The sequence below is a fragment of the Paramormyrops kingsleyae genome, chromosome 21, assembly GCF_048594095.1.
Source record: "Paramormyrops kingsleyae isolate MSU_618 chromosome 21, PKINGS_0.4, whole genome shotgun sequence".
Taxonomy (NCBI): domain Eukaryota; kingdom Metazoa; phylum Chordata; class Actinopteri; order Osteoglossiformes; family Mormyridae; genus Paramormyrops; species Paramormyrops kingsleyae.
The window spans coordinates 3,909,708-3,933,032 of record NC_132817.1 but is presented as its reverse complement, the minus strand read 5'-3'; the positions used below and the strand labels follow the sequence as shown (position 1 = coordinate 3,933,032).

Sequence of the window (23,325 nt, the reverse complement as noted above, 5' to 3'; positions counted from 1 at the left end):
GTTTTCCGGGCTTCAGCCACATGGGGGCGCTACTTTTATAACGCACTGGCGAAATCGCCGATCCGTCCATACCCAGTTGCCCAGAACTTCAAATTCTTCAAAGTTCCTTGACGTAAAAAGCCATGTTGCCGCTGTGAGTCTTTATTGTCAATGAGAGACATTTAATTGACTTGGACAGTTTACAGGAACTTTGCTCCGTCCGGCTGCCATTCAGACCCTAGTGGTTTCACAGAGATGCGATAAAAGCTTTTCATTTTCCGTACCACAAAGCGCTGGTGCTGGAGATTAATAATTGATGACAGCTGAAATAATGAAAAGCAGATGGCAGTGTTGGATCTTGTCTTCCAGGATGCTAACCTCCATTCAAGACAAATACGATGTCTATTTTTGTACTGTCTTTTTTCATTATTGCTGCTGTTTCTCAAAGAATTTCCCCATTGTGGGATTAATAAAGTCTAATCTAATGTAATCTATCTAATCTATTTAACTATGCAAACGAAACATCGTGGAACACTGGAACTGCAACAAAAGACTACTAATTTAATTACACTTCATGAGTCGACCTGAATATTACAATATCAACCGAAAAAATATAATAGTCTATCAAATGATTATATGTAATTAGCAGGAGTTTCATTGCTGATAAACCAACTGAAAAATCAAGACTTAGCTCTATGACTAATGCAAATGTTCACTGTCCCGAATTAAGTGCAGTTTATTCGGAAATGCTCCGTACTGCCAGCAGTCGCCTCAGTTATTTTAGGCTACGTCAATTGTCGACAGCAGGCTACACGCAACTTTCAACTGTATACGGATTAAAAAATCACCGTTTGAGTCACCAGCCCCTATAACCACACGGCAGAATCAGTGTCTTCGCAGCCTGTCTGACATGCAGAAGAGAAACATTTTCTAATTTCAAAATATTACCTCCCATGTTTTTCATGCTCCATCATAGATTTTAAAAATGTTTCCATTACCCATTTTGTAAACGGTTTTTTAATTAAATATGAACTATAATTCTATTTAAAAATAGAGCTGAATATAAAAAAATCCAGAATTTACAAAGTGCATCTTAATAATTTGAGAGATCTTGAATTTGTCACTAGAATATAAATATTGCACTGTGTACCACAATTTGCATTCTGTTTCGACTGGTGAATCTTCCACGGTTCGTCTTTGCAGCTTCCGACCCTCGGTGGCTGTAAGCTTGTTTTTTCTGCTGTATGACTGATAAGGCCGCAGGCAAATCGTCACTGCGCAAAGAATTGCGGCTTTTCCGATCCATGGAAGGACATGGCCACGGCAGCCGCTTTGGAAGAAGAGGGACGCATATCGAGGCCCATTGAGCTCCGTCCATTGAGGAGCGCAGCAGGTGAGCGCAGCAGAATGCGCTGAATTAGCGCTGGGGGGCGGCGGGGTATTAATCACAGCCGCATTCCAGTGGTTCTGGTGGCCTCCGTGTGCGCCAAGGAATCCCAAGGCTTTCAATGGCCTGAGAGAGAAACCAGAACTACACTTTCAGTTCACTGCACCGGCAGACATGGACACAAAACAAATAAGTATGCCTGTTTTTGCCAAATGGAAGAAAGGGGCGCTTATTTACACCTCAGTGTAAATGTCCTGTTAAGGCGAAAGCAGCAGAAAACAACCTTGTAAAAATAAAATGATTTTTAACTTGTGATTTGTAGAGTTTCTGTGTTGTTTAATAGTGAATTTGTTTATCGATAACCATGCAATCAACTACTAAAAATTACTTACCGCAGCAATCTAGGCCGTCAGATGAATGCAATGTAGCTTGATTTTACCCTGCTTAAATTCAAATAAAAATGCACGTGAGGTAGCGATAATGAACTGAAATAAAATGACAATAAAAAACGTTTTAAAGAATTAATTGACGACAAATGCAGAACATCCAGTTTCGATAATCAATGTAAAAAATGAATAAACAGGCTGATTATAAAACGCTTTTAATGCATTTTTTAAATTACTTGGTGAAGAGAGCAGAAACACCGCATACTGCACGGAACTTCCAGGCCAGCCAATCTTTCCGCGCACCTGCAGTGCGTGAAGGTGAGTACAGGTGAGTCATTAAACACACTGGCAGAGACATAAAGAGTGTAAATGAATAACTACCCTCGCGTGCATATACCTGCTCGCGGTATTACAATGTTTCATTGCAATATTAGTCCTGCTAATACTGAAAAAAGGTACTGAAAAGTTACAGTATTCTCAGTTACACGTCCATAAGCACAACAGTTTGTACTTAGTTTGTACTATATTATCAGCTACATAAATATCAGCATCTGTGATTTAGCAGCCATTGATCTTACAGTCCCTAATCCAAGGGCATAGATTTGGGTATAGCCATGTCACTACCAATACTGTGGGAGTACCCAGTGTTTCGGGGGGGTTGAGGCTTGGGCGTGATTTGGCTCCTAACCGATATTGACACCAAACCTACATCCAGTGGTAGACAAAGTACATAACTCCATTACGTGAGTATAGATACTGCTGGTCAAATATTTTTGACCAGCAGGGTTTCTGAAACACACACAGCGGCCGATAAACATTGTCTTCTGTAGGGGAAAAACATTTAAACTGCTATATTTAAACATTTAAATCCTAGTCAGTGCCACTGTGGTGTTAACACTAATTACCGAATCATTAATATATGCACTACTAGTCAGAAGTTCTTGTTTTACCATTTTTCCATTTATTTCATAAACTGCAGATGTTTTTATGGATGTTAAGCACTGGGAAGTCTAATGATATAAATGAAGCATAAGTGAAAATATAAGTCAAATAAAAACTTTTTAACATGGAAAGAGTATGTATCAGTGTATGCCTGACATCCTACTAACTGTGCGGTGATTGCTTACCGGTAGTGAAATTCTAGGCTGTCCTTCAGTTTTAAATGTACTAGTTACCTGTTTCATCCCACGAATCAGAGCAGTATTTAATGTCTCTTCTAGAAAGAATGTCTCGAATTTTCTCTGCTGTTATATCTGCCAGTGGAGGTTTCTTTGATGAATCAAAGATATGACATTTTCTTGCTAATAAATTACTCAAATGGTGAACACAGATACCTGTTATCTGTTAGCAAAGAATACTGAGTGTATTTTTAAGTAAATGTTAATTGAGTGACATGTGCATGTAGAAAATCTGTGTGTGCAAAAACTTTTGACTGGTAATGTTAAATATATATATATATATTTCAATATTTAGTTACAGCTGCTCTGTTACACTATTTGTGCTGTAAGTGAAAATTTGGCAGATTGAGGGCCTGAAAACAAACTTAAGTAATCGGAATGGCAGATGAGAAATTAATTGGTATGTTAATCATGCATTTTAAATGAAAGAAATGCTACATCCATCTGAACTTTCTGCGACATTGCGACCAGCTAAAATGATGGACTTCAAATATTAACGCTGTTATATGTGTCCCAACGGCGATACAGCTTCAGAGTCAAAGACGCTGTGTGAATTATTGCTGCATTTTTTTGTGAAATACTCAGACAAAAGCACAACCCTGCAAGCCTCCGGCATCTGAAAAATTCATGTTTCCGCTTAATTTTAGGCACGAATACCATTAGAGGGCTTCTTCGAAAGGCTCTTACTCTATATTTAAAGAGTGGCAGGACGAAGATCACATGGAGAAGGAAATTTATCACAGTGCATCGGAGCATTTCATAAATGATAAAAAAACAAACGCATTCGGACATCATAAAATAAGCTTCACATTCACTGTCCCATGTATTCATGTCGTACAGCTCTGGTATAGAGATCAAACACGGGGGCATGCCGCCTACAGCTAATGGTAGATCTACAGTATCACACTGAGCCATGACATCGCCATGGGGCGTTAAACGGAGAACCTGTCCATAAAAAGAGAAGAAACGTGGCTTGATTCTCCATCGGCGAAGGTTTAAAAGGGCAGAAAGTGTGAAGCGCGGCTCGCCCCATACGGCGGTCATGTGATGATCCTTTTTCCTCTATAGTTCACCTACAGAAAGCTGGAAGGCAGTAGAGAGTCGCCGCAATCATTCTCGGGATCCGGGGTGGCTGGATGCGGCCACCTTTCTCTTCCATTAGCCCTTATTTCTGTTAACTGCGAGGTTTCAGCAAACTTTAAACATGGCCGGGGCAATTATCGAAAACATGAGCACGAAGAAGCTGGTGATCGCCGGAGTCATTCTGCTCCTATTTCAAGTGTTTTCGTTCCTGGTGGGAGGTTTGATTGGTAAGTTTTGTTTTTTACGACTTCTCCGCTGCCGGATCCTTTGTTATCCCTGTTACAGTATCAGTGTCCGACTGCTATGAACGAATTAGATTTCTATTGTACTGGCATCAACGCTGGCGAGTTTCCATTTACGCGCATATTTTAGCTGCAACAGAAAAGTTTTGGCCTAGTTATACCGCAGTACATTTTTTCTCTAGTGAGGTTAAAAAAAGTATTTATATCATGGCGACTGATCCGGGGAGAAAAGTTGATAAGATCGGAGATTTGAAAGTTTTCATTTGCGCCATGAGGTCATTATGTACAGTAGCATGTAAAGATGTCCTTCATACGCAGGAAACCAGGAAGCATGTCTGTGCCCAGCCAGGGTTTAATGGGAAAGTCATCTGCTTTCTGTGCGCGGCTGAAGTAGCTGCGTAAACCCAGCTACCCCTCTAATAATGTTCCTTTCTAAATATCTGTGGCACTTTACAGGACGCTGTTATCAGATGAAGCGGCGATTGCAGTACAGGATTGTTCTGCATAGTTTCGCGACGTTTTCTTAACTTGAATAAGCAGTTATATTTGCCGATCGTCACTGGTTAACCGTGGATACTTTCCGTGTCAAAACCTTGTATAAAACCTTAAGGAGCAGAGAGTGCAGCGTTACTGCGTAACGGGAGGGACTTGCGTGCTTTTCACACACATCCATCTCATAAGACCGGTTTGTCTTTGTGTGTCGTCCATGGCGAAGTAGTGAGTGGTTTTCACGTATTAATATTTTAGAACAGACCCAGGACACTTTCAGGAAATCTGATTTATTTAAATCGCAGCATTTGAATACTCATTTTAAAAGGTTCAGCCAGTTCGGATAAATGTAGTTTTTACTTTTTATATTTTTACATGCTTGCGATTCTTGTCGATCGTGGAGATCTGACGAAAATCCCTTCCCTGCAATAATAATTTGCCCCCAGTTACTACAAGTTGGCTTCCAAAATGTATTATGCATAATACATTTTAATTAGCCCTATTCTTCGTATTCGTCTTTTTTGTAATGTTTCCCGAAGGACGTGAGGCAGACCTAAGTGTGCTATAATGAAAGGGATGGTTTTCAGTAACCCCCCGCCCCCATTGCAATCGGAGAAGAATTTCGGAGCCCTGGATTGTTGAGCACAGTGAAATCCCAAGATGAAAGCGCCAGGCTTGTATCGCTGTCAGAAGGCGGCCACCCTTCAGCTTCTGCGTGCCCCACATCTCCTGTCCCCAAATGCCGCTGCCCTCCACTGCAACCTGTGTTGTGCCGAAATCCCCCCCCCCTTTCGCGTGCATGCGCATTCTCATTCCCAGTAATGCAGTTTTTTAACTGGATTTATTTCACAAGGTTTAAAACGAACAGTCAAAGTGACCCCCCTTATAATATGGATTGTATGGACCGCTGTGTTGCAGCTACACGCTTGCAATTTCTAGGGTTTAATCAGGGGTCGGGGGATGTCGGCAGAATAAATTTGAAATCAGTCTGGCCCTCCAAGCCAGAAAGGGGGGGATTATTTTGGCAGGGAGGAAAATCACATTTCACTGCCACGTTGTACTTGTATAACCACACATTTTACATGTCTTGTTTAAAAAAAGACACTTCTTATTAAAACCATTGTTAGATGAAATAAATGCATGCAGCAGATGGAAAAAAAAAAGTATTCACTCGTCACCAATTTGAGAGTGTCAGAAGTGTGAATAGTCGAGAGCAGTGCGTATTAAAGTCTTTTGTTTGTCGGATTAACTTAAGTTAAACTTTGCTTACGGCTGACTGCCATAACACGGAAGTTTACATGGAGATGATAAAACAGCGTGACAGACACGACCAATAATTCGCGTTATACTTGCGTAATTACATTTAGAAACCTTAGATGTAGTTTAGACCGTTCGGTTAAAACAACTGCGAATGCGAAAGGGAGGGGGGGCACAACACAACACCGCACCCTTATCTGCGCGGTCCCGCGTTCCTCCCTCATTCCTCTGCTTCTTCCCGGCAGCCCTTCGGACGGCTTGCCTCTTGACACTGTGCCCGGGAAAAAGAAGCGCGAGTCATCCTCCCTCCCCTGTCTTTTGGTATATTAATGTGAGCCACAAATGACTTGTGATTAGTTGTAGCAGTAAAATTCCCCTGACCTGGCTGACTTCTGACATTTCCTTTTCGAGCCTTTTTGTACTCGCCGTTCTTTCAAAACATGGTCACACTCTGGCTGTGTGGTGGTATAGCGGCTTAATGGACCTGTGGCCTGTACTACGAAGCGGGGTTACTGGCTTATCTGGGTAACTTGTCAGATTTAAGGTACCACAGTTTAAATGGACTTCATATTCGCTCACTTACATTTTGCCCAGACTACCTTAAATCCAACAAGTTACCCTGATAAGCCAGTAACCCCGCTTCGTAGTACAGGCCACAGCACAGCAAACGCCTTTGCTGGGGTTGCTGTGTTGACATCGCCTGTGTCCCTGTGCCTGTGGACAGCTGGAGCAGACCCAGTTAGCCGCCGCCTGGGTCTGTGCTGAGATATTAGCTTATTTGGGCCCTCCTGTCTGCGTCTGATTTAATGAAGCCCAGTGCCATTGTGTTTGCTTGCTCACTGGTGGTGGCCAGGGTAATCGAGTAGAAGAGCATACTGCTCTTCTCATTACTGGACAACTTTAAACGCCACATGAGGTCGAGGGGACCCAGGCAGCCGAAGCTGTAGACACACTGGGGTGGTAATTTAAAGGGATGTTTGTTGTTCTGCATTTTGGGTCGACCAGATGGATTTTGCCTGCAGTAGGATTGGTTTTCCTGAATTCTGATGCATCTTAATCTCTTTTTTTTGCCACAATGAGGATGAATCGTTTTCATGGTTGTTGCTTCCAGAGTTCGTGTAAAAACGGACTAACGCTAGGGGTCTAGCAGATGCTGTCGGGTGTTTTGACTCTGCGGTTATCTTGTGAAATGGAGACCTCTGTGGATTTAACTTGTATATTTTAATTCTGCAAATAACTTGATGCAAGTTTTCTTTATTTATTTAGTTGATCTACCTGCCTGACATGTAGAACGATCTGCTCTATGGCACCATTCTGCCGGTATGTGAGAATCCCCTTCATTTACCAGATGAACAGGATTGTGGAAGTTGTATACATACATTTTTAATTGGGTTGGCTTTGGGAGCGCTGTGTGTAACGTGCCGTTCTGTATTCACAAACGCAAATGCCCACAGAACAGGAATCCCATTTAACCCATTAAGAGTATGACCTAATGTATTGTACGTCCTTTAATTTTTGCCATTTCCCCACTTTGAACTCGGATCATGAGTGCTAATCTGGTACTGCGGGGTTTGGGTATTGCGATTCCTCTCCCCTTACGCCTATCCAGTCACATTCAGATTGTGCCTTGGATCAAAGGCTTTCTAGCCACGGCTCCTGTGGTCTCCAGAGACCGGGGTCGGGGGAGGGGCAACGGCCCACATCTCCTTTAACTTCTCCATCATTTATAGCCCTCAGGTGCTCTGAATGTCTCAGGAAGACTTCCATTAGTTGCTACTTAACAAACCAGCTGCCCCCCCCCCCCCATCACCCCCGAACTTCCCAGGAACTGAACATCAGAGGCCGCGGGAGTCCCCACTCCTGTGCTCAGATCTTCCAGCGTCGAGTGGCTGCTTTTGATCTTTTTTTCGTTGCACGGAGAGCTGGAGAGACGAAGACTTGCCTCGTCTTGAGAAACAGGCCGTGGCTTGTGTTTGATGTGGCGCGTCAGACCGGAGGCCCAGCAGTGGTGATTTGTGCCAGGAATTCGCCCAGCAGTGAAGCCCCTTAGCGCTTGCTAATGCTAATGCTACAGTGTCTGTGCAGTGCAGTGGGGCCGCTTAAAGTTTAACGGAGACATTTTTAATTACCATACCTGAAATGTAACATTGATTACCTGAAAGTGGTGTGAACCAAGTTGGCTCCTGACATCAAGTGAGTGTATTTACTTGGTCTGAGCTTGTTCATGCTAAGTTAACAGAGCTTCTGAAGCATTCTGGAAGGCTAATGGCTCCCTTCTGATGATGTCATTCTCTAACGAGTGTCAGCCCACTCACAGGACGCCATCTTTCCAGGGAAGCTATGGACCTTTGTTTTATATATGGTCTAAGGAGCAGCTTTTCACCTTTGCAGGCTCGTATATTGAGGTGCGGGTGGGGACAGTAGAGTGAATGAGGCGCTAGAATACAGCAGACGTGAATAATCCCGACGAACGTAAATGTTGTTACTCAGGAATGCAGCCTTGTTTACTGAGAGTCGAAGAATATCTGACTTGCTTCCAGCTCACACTCATGCTGTGTTTATGCTCGGGGGTGCTGGTTGATGGGGCTGCTGGGGGGGGGGGGGTGTCAGAGGTGCCTTTTATGGATTTGTCTGGGTTTAGCATAATAGCTTTTTTGGGGTGCCCCGTGGGCTCCCTAAGGAAGGCACTCCATGACTGACCTGTCTGCTTGCCCCCCCCCCCCCCCAAAAAAAAACAGCTCCTAGCCCGACGACCGCTGTCCACTACGTGGCCACGAAATGTGTGGACGTGGACAAGCACCCTAGTGACTGGTTTATGCCCTGGGGCCGCAACAAGTGTGACAAGATCTACGACTTCAGCGAGGCCGAGGCCATGAAGGTGCAGGCCAACGACATCGTGTTTGCTCTCCACATCCCGCCGCCCGACAAGGAGATGAGTCCCTGGTTCCAGTTCATGCTTGTCATCTTACAGTTTGACATCGCCTTCAACTTCAACAACCAGATAGGTGAGTGTGTCGATACCCTCCACTCTCTTGGCCTTAAACTGTGGATTTGATATCAAAGTTGCATTTGCAGAGTAACTCCAGCAGGTGTGAAAGAGTGAGTGGGACAGCAGTGGTGCCTTTTTGCTAGCCAACACATTTTTATTTTTTTCATTTTTCAATGGCCACAGTAACTTTTAGTTGCTTGTTGAGAAGCTGAGAGATTTCGATTCTTAACAGCAGATTTTTCCAAATATTTGGGCCACCATCACTGCATACACTCCTTCCTGAAGCTTTGCAGGTTTTTCTTTGGTTTACCTCCAGTAAAGAATCCGGGGGGGGGGGGTGGTCACGGCATGGTGCTTCCAGGCTAGGCACTTCCTCCAAGGGGGAGGGGGTTGTAATACACAAACCACTCTTCTGGAAATTTCTATGCTTTCCTCCCAAAGCTGGGACATCACTATGGTGCAGCAGGGCCATCACAGTGGGCGGAGCTTGAGCTATCGCTTAGCTCCTGTAGTTTCACAACTCGGTCCGGCTTCTGAAACTGTAGGAATGCACCCATGACTGCATAGCTTCGTGTGCAGACGGGTGCCCGGCGGTTTGGCTGGTGCTTAAATGGAATCTCTTTTTCAGTGACTTTCATGATTAATGCATCCATCCCCTGGTGCAGCAGTTTGCTCTCGATCAACACCAGTGGCCCCAAAACCCGGAATAGCCTGAAAAAATGTTACAGGCCACGGAAGAGAGAATCGAGATTACTGACCACTATTCTGCAACCAGCATGGAAGTGTTTAAAAACCCCAGGAGCCACCAGGAAGTGAACGCCTGTATAGAGTCTGCCCTTTCCTTGCTAAAACAAGATAGCAGAGATGCTTACACCTATAGCCTGGCTCTTTAAGCCTTCGGTTGGGGGGAGGGGGGTAGTGCTGTTGGCCCAGGCTTCTTTTCAGTGGTGGGGATTAAGGGATAACACAAGATGGTGATGAATATGCATTGTTCGACCTCAGCTGCTTGAGGAAGTGGTTGATTGCGTCCATCTTGAGGGTCGCTGATGTTGGTTGTGAGTGGATTGTAAGGTGTTCCTGTGAATTTGGTCGGTCTGTGGCCTTTAGAATTGGACAGGAGACTGATGGTCCAGATTTGGTCTGAAGAGCAGAACTTGTTACATTCCTTTGTGTGATGATGGAGGGTAAAAGGCTCTGGAGGCCTTTGGGGAATAAAGACGTGAGCCAATTTGAAGATGTGGTCTTGGATGATTTAGGTCCTCACCCAAGGCACAATTAGCAAATCTGCTGCTTGTTAACAACATTCAGGCTTCCAGGGAATGGTTGTGTGATCTGAAGGTTTTGCGCTTGAAGGTTTGGGGTTACGGTGACATTGGCTAACACAGCTGTAAAGAGAACCAAATCCCTTCTCTGTGCCATAAAGCCCGTCCCTGACATGAGTCCCCCCCTCCCCCCGACTGCCCCCCTTCAAGCAGCCACCTTGGCCGCATGCCAGCAATAACACAGCTGTTGACCCGCCTCCGTCGCCGTGGTGATGGTCCTTGTGCCCCCGTGGAATGTTTGTGTGCAGTCTGATGACATTCAGCCTCTTGGCAGAGGTGGTGGGGGCCTCGGGGAATGAGTGGAGTGAAACGGCCAAAACCACCCCCCCTCCCCGCCAACTCCCACATCTTCAGCACACCTTCTCTCTTTGCCTGTTTTTGCAAAGAGACAAGAGTCTCTTCAGTAATGAGAAGTGCAGCTCTGAAAATGGATCTAAGCTGGGGGGTCTGGTAGCCCTGGTGGGGGGTAATGGAGGCAGTGAGTAGCGGCGGGGGGGGGGGGGGGGACACAGGCTAGCCCGAGCTACTTGAGGACCTGGACACGATTTCCCAGGCTTATCCTCTCCTGTGGCTCTTGTCGTCTTTGGCTGTTTTAGATTGGGCTTAGAGTTGGCTTCCTGCCCTGCCCCCCCCCTTCATGGATCTGCAGGCTCCACAACCTGTTTCTGATCCTTGTTCCACTTTTAAATTTCTCTGAAGCTCAAATTTGGTGAGAGATGTGCGGTTCTAAAGGTTGACCAAACGGATGGTATTGCCGGTTGGATGGTATTGCCGGTTGGATGGTATTGCCGGTTGGATGGTATTGCCGGTTGGATGGTATTGCCGGTTGGATGGTGTGAAGGTCGGAGGTTGGCCTTTGCGGTGCTGGTGGTGCCTTCTCCCAAAAAGTGCTGCCTGTCCGTCGTCAGGAAGTCATTTCAGGTCAATGCTGGATTCTTATGACTTTTTGTATAAAAAAAAAAAAACTGCCAGATATATTGCAGTCACATCCCAGCCCAATCCCAGAATTCCCCCCAACCCAGCTGGTCTGTGTGTCTTCTGTTCCAGCACCTGTGATATCTCTTAATGCTGAGATTAAAAATTAAAGTTCACATAAGAGCAGATATTACACAGCTGCCTTTTTGTCCTGGCAAAGTTCTGGCTGAGATGTTAGTTTGGCTGTAACTGCGTTATCCTTGAGCCAGATAAACAGTTGGAAGATGATAAATGTTACAGAATTAAGTATAGCTGAATGCATGGCTTTGTGCCTGTACTGCGGCAACGTGGTCCTGTTGTAAATGCTCCAATTCTGTTTCTGAACAGAGGAGGGCGCTGTGGCGACCATCGATGTGCGCCTTGGGTATAGGGATGACACTGTGAGCGAGTGGACACAAATGGCCCACTCCATTGAGGAGCGGAAGCTCAGCTGCAACTTCACAGCAGCCAGGGTGAGCCTTACTCTGCATTTCCTCCCTGCAAGCTACACCCCATGAATTTGATTGGATAATTTGTGGGATGGGTGGAGTTTCACTTCTCGGATTTTCTTTCAGACTTCTGATAATGAGGGCCAATACTACGACTGTGAACTTCTGCCCTTCATGGAGATTGGTAGTGTGGCTCACAAGTACTACCTGTTGAATATCCGGCTACCTGTCAATGAGCGGAAGAAGGTCAACGTGGGGATTGGGGAGATCAAGGACATCCGGCTGGTGGTGTGTGATGTGGGGTGGGGTGGGGTGGGGTGGGGGGCGCCAACATGGCCCCAGACTCAACTGTGAATCATCTGGAGTTCCGATAGCAGTGTCACAAGCAGGAACCTTCTCATTCTCCCTTCAGAGCATCCACCAAAATGGCGGCTTTACCAAGGTGTGGTTCGCCATGAAAACCTTCCTCACACCCAGCATCCTCATCATCATGGTGTGGTACTGGAGGCGGATCACCCTCATGGCTCGGCCCCCGGTCCTCCTCGAGAAGTAAGGCTTGCTGCAGAAGCATGTGAGCTCTCCACCCCCCTTCTCTTGGCCCCACCTTCCTGTGTGTTGGGGCCCTAACTGCTGGTGGTAATGTGGGACGTTCTCATGTAATTAGAACAGTACGTGGTAAAAAGCTTTATCTTTTTGGCGTTAGTCTGTCGTTGGTGCTTAAGTGGTGTTAAGGTTCATGAGTTACCTGGCACAATTGACTTGTCTTTTGTAAGACAATACTTGTGTTGTGTAACCAGTATGTCACCAAAATCTACTAATTTATTTTGACACACCAACCAAAATGCAACTGGACTGGTGTCTAACTCAGTCAGAAGGCTCACCAAAACGTGTCTCGCCCAGCTGGCTGTCGTCATAGCAGGGACAGAGCACGTGGTGGGGTTTCCTGCATCGATTGTGGCGTTGTGCAGATGTAGCGTTTATGGTGTTCTGTAACTGAGGTGCCATCTAGACAAGCCTTGGTCCTTCAAGCAACAGGGTCCCTACAGCCGTGTTTTTGTGCTTAGATAAGATTGGAAGCAGGTGCCGTTGGGCCACTGCGGTAAAGTGCTACCAAATGGCTCTGACTGTCCTGTGTGAGAGTGGCTTTCTGAGAACATCGGGGACCTAAGGACCGTTTCCCAGTGACAGGCTGCCTCTATCCCTGACCTGGAAGCCAAGAGCTCTTGTGGCGCTGGGCTCCTTGGCATTCCAGTTTGGGAGGTCCCAAACGGGGACCCTGGAAACTGGGCACCGCCGGGCATTGCTGCCTGTTCGGTCAGGGCGTTGCTCCTCCTGCCATGCCTCATGCCCCCTTCGTGAGCACAGGTCATTCCCTGCATACCGATACAGTGTGGCTTCTCTCAACTCCACATTATGTTCACATGCTGGTTTGCCCAGCATTTGAAAGCTCATGCCCATAGAGTGCCTTTCATCTTCTACCAGTGGGTGCTTAGACTGGCCCCAAGGCTGCTACACTTGGCAGACACCCCTGCAGTCTCTTTTAAGAGGAGTGTGACCCTCCCCCTCCTGCTGTGGCTGTGTGTTCTCCAGGGTAATCTTCGCACTGAGTATCTCCATGACCTTTATCAACATTCCCGTGGAGTGGTTCTCTGTGGGCTTCAACTGGACCTGGATGCTGCTGTTTGGGGACATTCGGCAGGGAATCTTCTACACCATGCTGCTGTCTTTCTGGATCATCTTCTGTGGAGAGCACATGATGGTGGGCGCCCCATTTCCTCCTGGGGGGGGGGGGGCGGGGTATGGTGGGCTTTGGGAAGCACTTCTCTTGGTACCACCCTGTCTCCTGATGGACCTCAGTTTCCTGTGTTTTATTCACCCCCCAGGACCAGATGGAGAGGAATCGGTTCACAGTGTACTGGAAGCAGATTGGACCCATTGCCTTCGGCTCCTTCTGCCTTTTCATCTTCGACATGTATGAGAGGTGAACATCCTTCTGTTCGCTGAATGCTTCGTGGTGTCGCGGACTGTTCTGGAAGCTCACCATCTTGAGTGGATTTTATGCCTGAGTCTTAGGGTGAAAATGCCCCATTGAATATGCAATAAAAGAAGAGGTTCTGGTTTTGCTCAGTGTGGGGAATAACCTTGTGTTTGGAAGACCTGTCTGTTGGTTTTTCCTTATATCAATCAGCTTTATAAGAGTGTTTGGGTACCTTGTAGAAGGTAAGTATACCGATGCTGCCCTTTCAGTCCGGGGGGAGGCTGAGAGGCGGCGGAGCTGGCCCCCGCCTTGCTGATAGGCCGCCGTTTTGGCCCTCTAGCGGCCCTCACACCCAGCGGATGGATTAATGGCTCTTGGCAGCCCAGAATGGGGGGGGGGGAAGCAAGGCGGCCCTGGCGGGGGGGGGGGAGCGAGCTGGACGCCGAGCGCTGGGCCGATGCGGCTGGGGGAGGGGCCGGGATGCATTCTCTGTGGGGATGATGTCATCCTGGCTAGTAAATGGAGAGGCCGTTCTCAGCTGCATTTGTCTGAAGGCTGACTGGCCCAGTGCCTAGTCACCTCCGCTGGCATATGGGGTTTGTAACGGGACGGCGCTAAGCCAGTGGCCCGAGCTCACCCCCAGGCCGGATATCTGTCTGCCCTCAGCAAGGTCTCCAGTTCACCTGGTGGGAAAGTCAAGCCGCCCGTCAGTAAGTGCTCCTCAGGATCATCTGCAGGTCTTCTGAGGAGTTTCATTTCAAAAGCCAAGCAGGCACATCCAGGGTTAATCGTTAAATCAAATCAGGACACGACGTTCCCAATCCTGGGAAATGTGACTAACGGCTGTAATTGTTATGGTGACAAGGCTCCGGTTGTTTCCACTAAGGAGGCTGTTTCTGTTTTCCAGGGGGGTCCAGCTGACGAACCCGTTTTACAATATCTGGGTCACGGATGTGGGCACTGAACTGGCTGTATCCTTGTGGACTGTGGAGGCATTTGGGTCTCACTGCGTCCTGCGGTTCCATTCCCAGTATCGGTCTTTTTATTCATCTGCATGTTTATACGCCCCCCCCCCCCACCACCTGTTGTCCTGCCCCCCAATTCAGGGCCTTCACCTGCGTCCCGCCATCCTCAGGACATCCTGACTCGCAGTGGTGGGTGCCGTTCCATTAATCCCTGGAATGCTGCTGGAGACGAGCCAGTGACTCCCAGTCAGAAAGCTGGCAGCAGACCAGTTTTAATGCAACTTTAATTAGCTCTTTTCTTCCCTAAAGACAAGTTGCAAGAGTGCTGTCTCCCGCCTACCCACCTAACCCCCCCTCCCCCCCTCCCCATTCCCCCACCCGAGAGCAGCTCCTATCGCCGCCCACATTCAAGGCCCCATAAAAGGAGCCTTTTATACAGCCAGCCGAGTGTAACATGACACATTTGTTTACTTTTTTTTTTTTTTAAAAAAAAACATTTATGAGGGATTTTTCTTCCCCAACCCCCCCAAAAGCTTTGTGCAGGCTGTGTGTTGTTGTACATGTGCTGAACCCCCTATAATCTGTATTTCTGGGCCTGAATGAGGCGGCTCTCTGGGTAGGATGACAAAGGGGTGATTCCCCAGGGAGCCCTTTCGTGGGAGGCTGCTGTGTCCCGACTACACATGCAGGCCTCTTGATGCCATCCACAGCAGAAGGAGGAGAGTTGGAGGTGGACAAGGCTGGGCATCACAGTGGGGTAACACCTGACAGGCTAGTCGTCCGGGGATAATGCCTGTGCGACTTCCTAACTGCTGCCCTGCCGTCAAACTGAGGCTTTTACAGCTTGAGACACTTGAGTTTGATCCAGGAATGTAACATTTATTTTGGTGGTTCAGTACCTGTGGGTGTGGAGGGAACTTTTTCCAGACGTCCGCATTTTGGAAGAAGGCGAACGGCGGTCGGCCAGCGGTCGTCAAGCGCTTTAAGCCGGGCGAGTGCGGATTAAGGGGCCCCTCGCTCAGGAATGCGTGAACCAGCCGGACGTTCCTTGACGCTGCCTCAGATGGCCTTCATCATCGTGGCAGGGATCTGCGCCTGCCTCTACTTCCTCTTCCTCTGCTTCATGATCTTCCAAGTCTTCCGCAGCAGTTCCCTGCTGGCTATGTCGAAGGCCCGGCCTCTGCACTACGAGGTGGGTGTCACAGCCTCCTGATCAAACTGCCAAATTCAGTCTGACAGCATGGATAAGATTTACGGTTATGGGTTCAAGTGATGAGAATCTGCTTCTGTTGTCCATATGAATGGAAGCTGATGATGTTTTGCTAAGTGATCTGCTGTCCTGCTTCATTGGGTGCATCTTCCTCTTTCTAGGGCCTCATCTTCAGGTTCAAATTCCTCATGCTGGTCACTCTGGCGTGTGCAGCCATGACGGTGATCTTCTTCATCATTAGCCAGGTGAGCCTGCTGCTCTCTCAAACCCGGAGCCTTGTTCCTGCTCCCAGGCAGGGTGCCTTTCCATCAGCCTGAGAAGGCTTGGCTTGCACCTGAGCTTGTTTTTATGGTTGTAATACACTGGGGGGGGGTGCTTGTTTTCACAGGTGGGTTACTTCTGTTGATCTGCTGATACTGAACGGGATGTAGATGACAGTTTTTCTGTGGTGGGAATGTCACTCGAGTCCAGAACAGGAAGTGAACATGGGGTATTCTGGTCATGATCTGTGATGAGAAAGTGAATGTGATACGATGGTTAGGGGAGTTTCACTGGAGGCGGGTGACAGGATGTCCATTACTGCATGATCTGTGTGATCTTTCTCTGGGCACCTGTCAGGTAAACGAGGGCCACTGGCACTGGGGTGATCATACAGTGCAGGTGAACAGCGCTTTCTTCACTGGCATCTACGGCATGTGGAACCTCTACGTCTTTGCCATCATGTTCCTGTACGCACCGTCCCACAAGCGCTATGGCGATGACCAGTCCAATGGTATGCTGCTTTTTCCTTTTCGCTGAGATTCCTTTCCTGTCTGTTAAAGGTGAGCCATGGTGGAAGAACTTGTGAATATTTGTGTGTGTGTGTATATACAAAAATTTTGTGTTAGTTGTACATTTTTAGCAGTGACATCCCATAATTTATGCTCATCAGTAAGATCCACCTCTGTTCCTTGTGATATTTCACATAATAATTGCTGATATCTTTGTCACACTGTTATTGTCCCTTTTATAATTATTGGACACGTTTACTGAGAGCTCAGCTGCCAGGCTTTTGTCTTTTGGGAGAGGGGGGGGGCAGGGTGTAGGTGGGTGTTCATAATGTGCGCTGGCTTCCTTCCAGACAGCCTGATTAAAACCAACCAGCCGGCCAAACCACACACGGCGGAGTGGGTCCTCCTGAAAGTCATCAAATGGAAGTGGTCAGAGCCCAGGTGGACCGGCCCCTTCCAGGTCACTGAGAGGACGTCACACGCGGTTCGTCTGAAAGGCAAAGGCGACACGTGGTTTCACTGGAGCCAGTGTGCGGCTGCGGAGGACCCAGGGAGAACCACAGCAGAGATCCAGGAGGCCCTGAGGGAAGGAATCCAGAGCGTCAGTTCGGCTGAACTAGACGCAACTCAGGTCTCAACAGAGACCTGAAAGGGGCAGAATAATCCCCTGACCTGAGCAACCAGAGCAGGGTAGTCCACCCCTGCTCCAACGACCAGAAAGTACAAAAGCACCTCATCCACTGCCAGACAACACTAGGACCAGGATGAAGATTAAGATAAAAAGGGGAATGTTGGGGGAAACAAGTGTGTTATGGGTGATGCTTTAAATGCTTAAAGGGTTAATGATTATGGATATGATAATCCTGCTTTCCACTGTCCAAACAGGAGCGGCCATGTGCGTAGGTTACCGAGGAGAGGCACCTCTGCGACTCCAGTACATAAGAGGCACCCCCACCACTTTCCTGTTTGACTTATGTGACGTGATAAATTGTCAGTACCAGAACGTGTCGTACCGAGGATACGACGTATGGCTCTGTTATGACCAGCAACATCATTTAGGGTGTCGCGCCAGTTGGACCGTGGCCCGACCGTGTGAAAGCTGGGACAGGGTGGCAAAGTACACCGGACCCTGGGAGCCCTATGGGCTAAGGTCCGCAAGGAGCTGGTGGACTAACATCACCTTCTCCAGGGAAGGGTATACTGGAAAACCCAGTTTGAATCCACTGGCGTTGTCGATAGGAAAGTATTACCACCCCCCGGATGAGGGAAACGATTTGAATATCCTGCTGGGCGTGGATCAGTCTGGAAAGGACCCCTGGGGCGTGGTGAGTATCCTATTTGTAGACCCTCCTAAGACTGCCCCACAGCCCACTAGAGGGCCCACTATGGCTCAAGTAACCACCCCGGTCCAAGGCACTAACGATACTATAGTGCTCCAGGTCGATTACACTAGACTGAATCCCCTAGACATTTTAGAACTAGCCACAGGGTACAAGAACGGCAACATCTGGCTGGCCTGGATTGCGCAGAACGCCAGAGAACAGCAGATGGAGGGCTGTGTGGCCTGTGCTTCAGCCAGACCCCAGCTCTATACGGAACCAGCCCCATTGCATGCCTCAGACGCCTGGGGCTATGCCTGCATGCTAGCCCTGACCAGGGAGGCCACACCGGGGGACTGCACCACGTTGGCATCCCTTTTTCCACCCATAGATAACAGGACTAAAGTAGGACCATTCACTCCCCGTCCAGGTAAGGCGGAATACCTCTGCTTTAGCTTCACGGGTACCGGTCCCCGCGTGGGGGACATTCCCAGCGAGTGGTGTCGTGATATCATACACAATGGTTCCAGTAACAGCTACATAGGGCATTGGACCCGTTCTGGCCTGTACTGGTTCTGTGGCCTGGATAAGTTACTCGTTAGAATGCCTCTCAGCGGTCACGGGGTATGCGACATGGTAAGGCTAATGGCGCCGTTAGTCCTGATAGGGGAACGTCCCGATACACAGCAGGTCACTACTGGTGCACCAGGCGGGAAACTGGTGGGGAGACGACGAAGGCGCGTACTGATTAGACGCAGACGCAGGCACCCAACTTTGACCCCACGGTAGATTCACCCACCTACATCGACGCTATAGGGATCCCAAGAGGAGTGCCAGATGAATTCAAATTGGCTGACCAGGTCGCTGCGGGATTTGAAAACATCCCTATTGTGGCGGCCATATTCCCCATCACTCCCAATAAAAATGTAGACCGCATTAACTATGTACACTATAACATTTTGCGCCTGTCCAACCTTACTAGAGACGCAGTGGCAGGCCTGGCTGAGCAATTAGGCCCTACTTCTCTGATGGCGGTCCAAAACCGGCTGCCGCTAGATATGCTACTAGCCGAAAAGGGGGGAGTGTGCGCTATGTTTGGGGAAGTATGCAGTACTTACATTCCCAATAACACAGCACCAGACGGCTCAGTGACCAGGGCACTAGAGGGTCTCCGGACCCTCTCCAGAACGATGCATGATCACTCCGGGATCAATAACATCTGGGATGCTTGGCTGACCTCGGCGTTCGGACAGTGGAAAGGCTTAATGGGCTCGCTTTTATTATCCTTTGCTACTTTTGCTGCGATTTTAGTTACTTGCGGGTGTTGTTGTATTCCCTGCCTGTGCGCACTGTCAGTTCATCTCATCACTACCGTGATAGAGAAGCGGGATGACACCTATGCGCAGATGATGCCTCTCCTGCCTGTCGGGCCGGAGAGGGGCAAAGGTCATTTGGACAGCTTTGAACTACAACTCCCCCGCCAATAGGGTGATCTCCTTGCGGAGGTCAAAAGGGGGAATGCAAAATTTCATAAATAAGGGAAAATATCACTAATCGGCATAATCAGGGTGATCTCCTTGCGGAGATCAAAAGGGGGAATTGAGGGAATAATTAATAAAATTAAGGGAATGATTCTATAAGGCTGTAACTAATCAAAACAAGAACTGACTGGCGCGCCGGCAAGGCAAGGCTACCTAATCGGAACAGATAGGGGGGCGACAGAGAAAATCAGCGGCCCCTACTTATCTTTTAGCCTTCCAGAAGGACAACTACAAGCCGGCTGGAATCACACATGTGGTTGTCACGTAGACGGAAGGTACTGAGAAAGGGGGGGGAGATGCCCAAAGGGCTTTAAAAGGGATACAGCTGATACATATGGCAGAGCCTCCTCCTGTACATGCTGAATGTATGTCAGATGGTCGCTCCCTGATTATAATCAGTCGAGAATAAACCGGTGATTTGCAACTTCTCCCCATGTCAGCTGTGAATCTCTTCTCATCCACGGACCCGGTGGAGGCGCCGTGCTCCAACACGATCCATGGAAGGACGTGGCCACGGCAGCCGCTTTGGAAGAAGAGGGACGCATATCGAGGCCCATTGAGCTCCGTCCATTGAGCTCCGTCCATTGAGGAGCGCAGCAGGTGAGCGCAGCAGAATGCGCTGAATTAGCGCTGGGGGGCGGCGGGGTATTAATCACTGCCGCATTCCAGTGGTTCTGGTGGCCTCCGTGTGCGCCAAGGAATCCCAAGGCTTTCAATGGCCTGAGAGAGAAACCAGAACTACACTTTCAGTTCACTGCACCGGCAGACATGGACACAAAACAAATAAGCATGCCTGTTTTTGCCAAATGGAAGAAAGGGGCGCTTATTTACACCTCAGTGTAAATGGCCTGTTAAGGCGAAAGCAGCGGAAAACAACCTTGTAAAAAATAAAATGAATTTTAACTTGTGATTTGTGAGTTTCTGTGTTGTTTAATAGTGAATTTGTTTATCGATAACCATGCAATCAACTACTGAAAATTACTTACCGCAGCAATCTAGGCCGTCAGATGAATGTAGGCCTAATGTAGCCTGATTTTACCCTGCTTAAATTCAAATAAAAATGCACGTGAGGTAGCGATAATGAACTGAAATAAAATGACAATAAAGAACGTTTTAAAGAATTAATTGACAAATGCAGAACATCCAGTTTCGATAATCAATGTAAAAAATGAATAAACAGGCTGATTATAAAACGCTTTTAATGCATTTTTTAAATTACTTGGTGAAGAGAGCAGAAGCACCGCATACTGCACGGAACTTCCAGGCCAGCCAATCTTTCCGCGCACCTGCAGTGCGTGAAGGTGAGTACAGGTGAGTCATTAAACACACTGGCAGAGACATAAAGAGTGTAAATGAATAACTACCCTCGCGTGCATATACCTGCTCGCGGTATTACAATGTTTCATTGCAATATTAGTCCTGCTAATACTGAAAGAAGGTGCTGAAAAGTTACAGTATTCTCAGTTACACGTCCATAAGCACAACAGTTTGTACTTAGTTTGTACTATATTATCAGCTACATAAATATCAGCATCTGTGATTTAGCAGCCATTGATCTTACAGTCCCTAATCCAAGGGCATAGATTTGGGTATAGCCATGTCACTACCAATACTGTGGGAGTACCCAGTGTTTCGGGGGGGTTGAGGCTTGGGGGTGATTTGGCTCCTAACCGATATTGACACCAAACCTACATCCAGTGGTAGACAAAGTACATAACTCCATTACGTGAGTATAGATACTGCTGGTCAAATATTACTGCCATACAAGTGAAACTTTTTCAGCCAAATTTTTACTCGAGTTAATGTACCTGATTTCAAAAATATTTAAATTTTTCAAAATCACATTTTATTATTAATAACAAAGCATTGTTTTATTATTGCCACAGTGCGTTTGAGGTCCCCAGAAAAGGCAACTCAATTTTATACAAATCTGTGACTACAATCAAAAACTAAAAATGCCAAAAGTCTCGTATTTTGTTTGGTGACTTATGATTAAGGTCAGGGGTTTAATGGGTGTGTGTGGGGGGGGGGGGGGGTAATAGGGCTGTTGTGCTTAGGATTAAGGGTATGCCCATATAAATATGGCTTACTGCATTTTAGAAAAGAAAATTCATCTGCTTTGAAGCTCTGCTTCAAAGTAATGAGTAATAAGAGCTTTCATGGGAATGTAGTGGAGTAAAAGTTGATATTGATATTCAGGTTAAGTACAGATACTTGATAAATGTACTTAAGTTCAGTCCTCTAGTAAATGTACTTCATTTGTGTCCTTTACTATACTTCCCCAAATGCCATATCTCATATGCATGTGTGTGCCGCTTTAACGCTGCTCTGAGCGGTCACCGGGCCTGAGGCAGCGACACACCTGAGGGCTGACTTACACTGGGGGCTCACATCGCATACGCGTAGGCATCATAGCCGCCATGCGTCTCCTGCATTCATTCCACGCGTTGTAGGTGCACCTACGTGAGGAGTGGCCTGTATCCCTCGTTTGCACAAACGTGGGGAGCGTCAGGGGTGAAATTCACGCCCCAGATCAGAAACTCGGCTAATAAAGCACCTGACTGCTAGTGAAACCTCCGGCAGGGTTTCTGAAACACACACAGCGGCCGATAAACATTGTCTTCTGTAGGGGAAAAACATTTAAACTGCTATATTTAAACATTTAAATCCTAGTCAGTGCCACTGTGGTGTTAACACTAATTACCGAATCATTAATATATGCACTACTAGTCAGAAGTTCTTGTTTTACCATTTTTCCATTTATTTCATAAACTGCAGATGTTTTTATGGATGTTAAGCACTGGGAAGTCTAATGATATAAATGAAGCATAAGTGAAAATATAAGTCAAATAAAAACAAATCCTTTTTAACATGGAAAGAGTATGTATCAGTGTATGCCTGACATCCTACTAACTGTGCGGTGATTGCTTACCGGTAGTGAAATTCTAGGCTGTCCTTCAGTTTTAAATGTACTAGTTACCTGTTTCATCCCACGAATCAGAGCAGTATTTAATGTCTCTTCTAGAAAGAATGTCTCGAATTTTCTCTGCTGTTATATCTGCCAGTGGAGGTTTCTTTGATGAATCAAAGATATGACATTTTCTTGCTAATAAATTACTCAAATGGTGAACACATCATACATTTATCTGTTAGCAAAGAATACTGAGTGTATTTTTAAGTAAATGTTAATTGAGTGACGTGCATGTAGAAAATCTCAGTGTGTGCAAAAACTTTTGACTGGTAATGTTAAATATATATATATTTCAATATTTAGTTACAGCTGCTCTGTTACACTATTTGTGCTGTAAGTGAAAATTTGGCAGATTGAGGGCCTGAAAACAAACTTAAGTAATCGGAATGGCAGATGAGAAATTAATTGGTATGTTAATCATGCATTTTAAATGAAAGAAATGCTACATCCATCTTGACTTTCTGCGACATTGTGACCAGCTAAAATGATGGACTTCAAATATTAACGCTGTTATATGTCCCAACGGCGATACAGCTTCAGAGTCAAAGACGCTGTGTGAATTATTGCTGCATTTTTTTGTGAAATACTCAGACAAAAGCACAACCCTGCAAGCCTCCAGCATCTGAAAAATTCATGTTTCCGCTTAATTTTAGGCACGAATACCATTAGAGGGCTTCTTCGAAAGGCTCTTACTCTATATTTAAAGAGTGGCAGGACGAAGATCACATGGAGAAGGAAATTTATCACAGTGCATCGGAGCATTTCATAAATGATAAAAAAACAAACCCATTCGGACATCATAAAATAAGCTTCACATTCACTGTCCCATGTATTCATGTCGTACAGCTCTGGTATA

General features: G+C 46.9%; 1 protein-coding gene and 1 long non-coding RNA gene across 3 annotated transcripts; one reads left to right on the top strand and one right to left on the bottom strand.

The window, feature by feature from the left end:
• Positions 1–980: 980 nt before the first annotated feature.
• On the bottom strand, positions 981–1,805 carry LOC140581429 (uncharacterized). Its single transcript, XR_011984507.1, has 2 exons — positions 1,759–1,805; positions 981–1,492 (listed from the first exon to the last, which is right to left on the bottom strand). It is a non-coding gene; the product is annotated as an uncharacterized lncRNA (long non-coding RNA).
• Positions 1,806–3,818: 2,013 nt separating this feature from the next.
• Positions 3,819–20,408, top strand: LOC140581428 (protein wntless homolog). 2 transcript variants are annotated; one of them, XM_072703995.1, is made up of 12 exons: positions 3,819–4,240; positions 8,740–9,006; positions 11,615–11,739; positions 11,842–12,003; positions 12,128–12,264; positions 13,306–13,474; positions 13,599–13,696; positions 14,601–14,664; positions 15,722–15,850; positions 16,030–16,113; positions 16,487–16,689; positions 16,989–17,120. In XM_072703995.1, the coding sequence occupies exons 1-11, from the start codon at positions 4,135–4,137 to the stop codon at positions 16,664–16,666; spliced, it is 1,521 nt and encodes a 506-aa protein (XP_072560096.1). In that variant the 5' UTR covers positions 3,819–4,134; the 3' UTR covers positions 16,667–16,689; positions 16,989–17,120. The 2 variants fall into 2 exon arrangements, with proteins under 2 accessions (XP_072560096.1, XP_072560095.1); XM_072703994.1 differs by having other exon boundaries at positions 3,820–4,240; positions 16,487–16,640; positions 16,989–20,408.
• Positions 20,409–23,325: the final 2,917 nt, after the last annotated feature.